At 37.8% G+C, this 3846-nt stretch overlaps 1 protein-coding gene across 1 annotated transcript in view; it reads right to left on the bottom strand.

Annotated features, from left to right (window-relative positions):
• Positions 1 to 512: 512 nt before the first annotated feature.
• The window catches only part of NXNL2 (nucleoredoxin-like 2), a 31020-nt gene continuing 27686 nt past the window's right edge, over positions 513 to 3846 (bottom strand). Inside the window, exon 2 of the mRNA XM_006872581.1 lies at positions 513 to 681. Coding sequence (XP_006872643.1) covers positions 513 to 681 — 169 coding nt within the window. The remainder of the gene's footprint in view (positions 682 to 3846) is intronic.

The following is a 3846-nucleotide window of genomic DNA, read 5'->3' as shown; positions in this document are numbered from 1 at the left end:
TTAAAGCTCTTTAACAATGGTATTTGTCTAAGGACCATTTCCTCCTTTTGGTTTAGACTGAGAAAGGAGGAAATCAGGGCTGTACATGGTAAATAGGCTGGTTTAATAAAGTATATATATTCTATAAAGTATTAATAAAAAGAGTTGTAGAAGTGTATCATTGAAATAAATTTATCACCAGAAAACAATTTGTATATACATGATTTCACCTGAAAAGATCTTATAAAGAAATGCTTTGCATAGATTTTCAACAGCTTGGTATGAACAGACAAGGGTCTCTGATTACTTGGGGAAAATGCTATGCTAAGAATAATAAGCTGTACAAAGTGGGGAGGGTGCTTGTCCTGAGCACCGTTTACCTTCTGTGATATTCAATACATGAATTCAGTGAAATTCAATACAGTACCAACAGAGAAAGGAAACCAAATGTAATCTTCTCATTCCCCATGGCTGTTTGACTGTAGGACGTGTGAGGAGTATAAGTCCTAGTCCTCTGAGAGATTCCACCAAATTCAACCAGAGAAATTCTGGAAGATGTCAGCCATCACTACCCAGTTTTGAAAGCAGGAGAGCCCATGATCCCGGATCTGCTTCCGCCCTTTGTCAGTGATGACGTCTCCATTCTGCTTCACAATCACAAGCTTGGGGATGGCTGTGATACTGTATTTCTTCTTCAGTTCACTGGGGGAAGGAGAGAGAAAATACCAAAAGGTTACTACTTCAGACATGGGAGCACCAATACCACACATCTACCAGTGGCAGTTATTCACACCTGTCCTGGTGACACAACTAATTTACAATGAAACTACTGTAAACCCTTTAGAACACAGTCCACAGATCTCCCTGTGTTGCTACTACCACCACCACCACCACCACTTATGGTCAAGTTGATTCTGACTCATAGTGACCCTATAAGTGTCAGAAAAGAACTGTGGTCCATAGAGTTTTCGAGGGCTGATTTTTTTCAGAAGTAGATCACTGAGCCTTTCTTCAGAGGCAACTGTGAGTGGACTGGAACTACCAACCTTCCAGTTAGCAGTCAAGTGTGCTAACCATTTGCCACACCCAGGAACTCTACTAAACTACTTGTGAATTGTTTTTGCATCTCTTTGCTTCCTATTCCTGTAGGCCAGGGTTATCCCAGAGAACTGTGCAGTGATGCAAATGTTCTGTACCTGAGCACTCTAATACAGTAGCCACATACAACTACTGAGGACTTGAAATGAGGAATTGAATTTTAAATTCTGGTAAAATATTAATTACAATTAAAGTAACCACACATGGTTAGTGATTGCCCTCCTGGACAGTGCAATTCTAAGCCCATATACAAACACAATAATTTATATCCTTTTCTACAGTTCAGAAGGTCAAAATAACCCAACTACATTTAACAGGAAAAGCTGGAATCTCATGAGTTCTAAATAAACTCAAAGCCTTCTTTTAAAACTTTCCACTCCACTAATTCATTGATGCCCTGATCAACATTATTATAGAGAAAACATTTTTAGTTACATTTACTGTCCTCTATAAGCCCATGAGGGTGGGGGGCAGGGGGACTTCTTACAACATTCTCGTATTCATTTAGGAAAAGAACTATCTGCCTTCCTTCTTCCTTGGGCAATTTTGTCTATAACCTTCACAGAGATCACTCTTCTCAAAACAGGACTGCTGGTAGTGTGCCGTGGAGTAGGTTCCAAGTAATAGCAACCCTGTAGAGAGTTCCTGAGGCTGTAAATCTTTATAGGAGCTGAAAGTCTCATCTTTCTCCTGTGGAACATCTGGTAGTTTGGAACTGTTGACTTTGAGGTTCACAGCCCAATTTGTAACCACTACATTACAAAGTGAAAATTCTCTCCCACACCCAGGCTGCAAAGGCTTCACATGAACAGTAGTAATATGTTTTCCTTTATCTGCCATGCCCAGGATTATGAACCCAAATGAAGGAAAAAGGCATTTGAGATGCTTCCTTTACCAAAATCGCCTCATGGTACCTCCATCAAAGTCTTTCCACACCCAGATTAAAGGCAAACCAATAACTCAAGCAGAAAAAGATGCAAAATTTCTAAAGCTCAACAAAGATAGAAACAGGTATTGCTTTAAAAAAATGTCCAAAATAAATGTCAGCAGCAACTCACAAGACTAGATCAAAACCATAGGGGGCAGTGAGTTTATGTTAATGGGGGAAGAACAAATTTGAAAAGGAAGGTGAGAAGGGTTGCACCAGTCAAAGAAGATAATCAGTCACCGATTGTGCATGTAGAAATCATTGAACTGATGTATGTTCTGCTGTGTATATTCTCAACAACAAAAATAAAATTTTAAAAATCCTTGAAACATAGTAAATTTTAATAGGATCAGTACAATATAGATCATCAGACCATATTACAATTAAATTTAAAAACCAATAAAAAATAATTTTTTCAGAGCAAGTTTAAAAACTAAATAACTTGTGTTACAAAACTAAATAACTTGTGTTACATAGGAAAAAAGCAGTGCAGATTACAAAATATTTTAAATGAAACAATATGGGTCATCAAGGAAAAAATAGGGACAAATATAAGGGCTCTAATCCTGGGGGCACACAGACTACAAAACATTAAGAAAATTACACAAACAAAAGAAGACAAAATAGATGATTGGGACATTCTAAAAATTAAAAACTTATGTGCATCAAAAGATTTTTCCAAGAGTAAAAAGTGAGCCCACTAACTGGGAAAAAAATCTTTGGCAATGACATATCAGACTAATTTATAAAATCTATAAGAAACTACAACACCTCTATAAGAAAAAGACAAGTAACCCAATTAAAAAATGGGCTCAGGACATGAATAGACACTTTACCAAAGAAGACATTTGAGCTGCCAACAAACATATGAAGAAATGTTCACGATCATTAGCCAAAAGAGAGATGCAAATCAAAACAATAAGATATCATCTCACACCAGCAATAATAGCAAAGTTCAAAAATGCAGAAGATAATAAATGTTGGCAAGGATGTAAAGAGACTGGTGGGAATTTAAAATGGTCCAAGCACTCTGGAAAACAGTATGGCACTTCCTCAGAAAGTTGGAAACAGAAATACTATATGATCCAGCAATTCCTCTACTTTGTATATATCCACAAGAAACATGAGCCATAACACGAGTAGATATATGCACACCAATGTTCATAAAGCACTATTCACAATAGCAAAAAGATGGAGACAACCTAAGTGCTCATCAATGGAAGAATGGAAAAAAAGCTTTGGTACATACACACAGTGGAATATTATACTACCTTGAGGAATAACAAGGAAGATGCATGCCACCGCATAACATGGATGAACCTTGAGGACATTATGCTGAGTGAAAGTAGTCACAAAAGGACAAATATTACATAAGACCATTACTGTAAAAGCTTAAGAAAACATACCCATACTAAAATGAAAAAATAAAATTTCTTTGTTGGTTACTGGTGGAGCTGGAGTGGGGAGGTTTGGGGTAGGTGGAGGGTGGCGACAGTAGAGCACAGGGTAGGGGGCAGACACATCATAGTTTGGATGCTGGGGAGGACAGTATACAAGAAGGGAGAGAGGGTGAAAGAACAAGGTATCTAGGGGAAGACTGAGACAGGTTTGCCTGAGCTGAATGGGACAGAGGTAAATAGTGATACATGCTCAACCCTGGAAAAACAGGGCTCTGTGATACAAGGATGAAGGCATAGTTTGAAGAGGGGAAATAATACTAAGATGCTTGACTGTCTTATGTATATTGGTTTCCCTTGCCTACTATTGTAAAATGGTAACTTAAGTGGGATAGAAAGGAATGTTGGGAAACATGATTACAGAAAGCTTGTAAGCCTATATAT

Source organism: Chrysochloris asiatica, unplaced genomic scaffold (genome assembly GCF_000296735.1).
Source record: "Chrysochloris asiatica unplaced genomic scaffold, ChrAsi1.0 scaffold00205, whole genome shotgun sequence".
NCBI classification, from domain to species: Eukaryota; Metazoa; Chordata; class Mammalia; order Afrosoricida; family Chrysochloridae; genus Chrysochloris; species Chrysochloris asiatica.
Note: the sequence above shows the minus strand (reverse complement) of the source record. Positions and strands in the feature narration are given on the sequence as shown.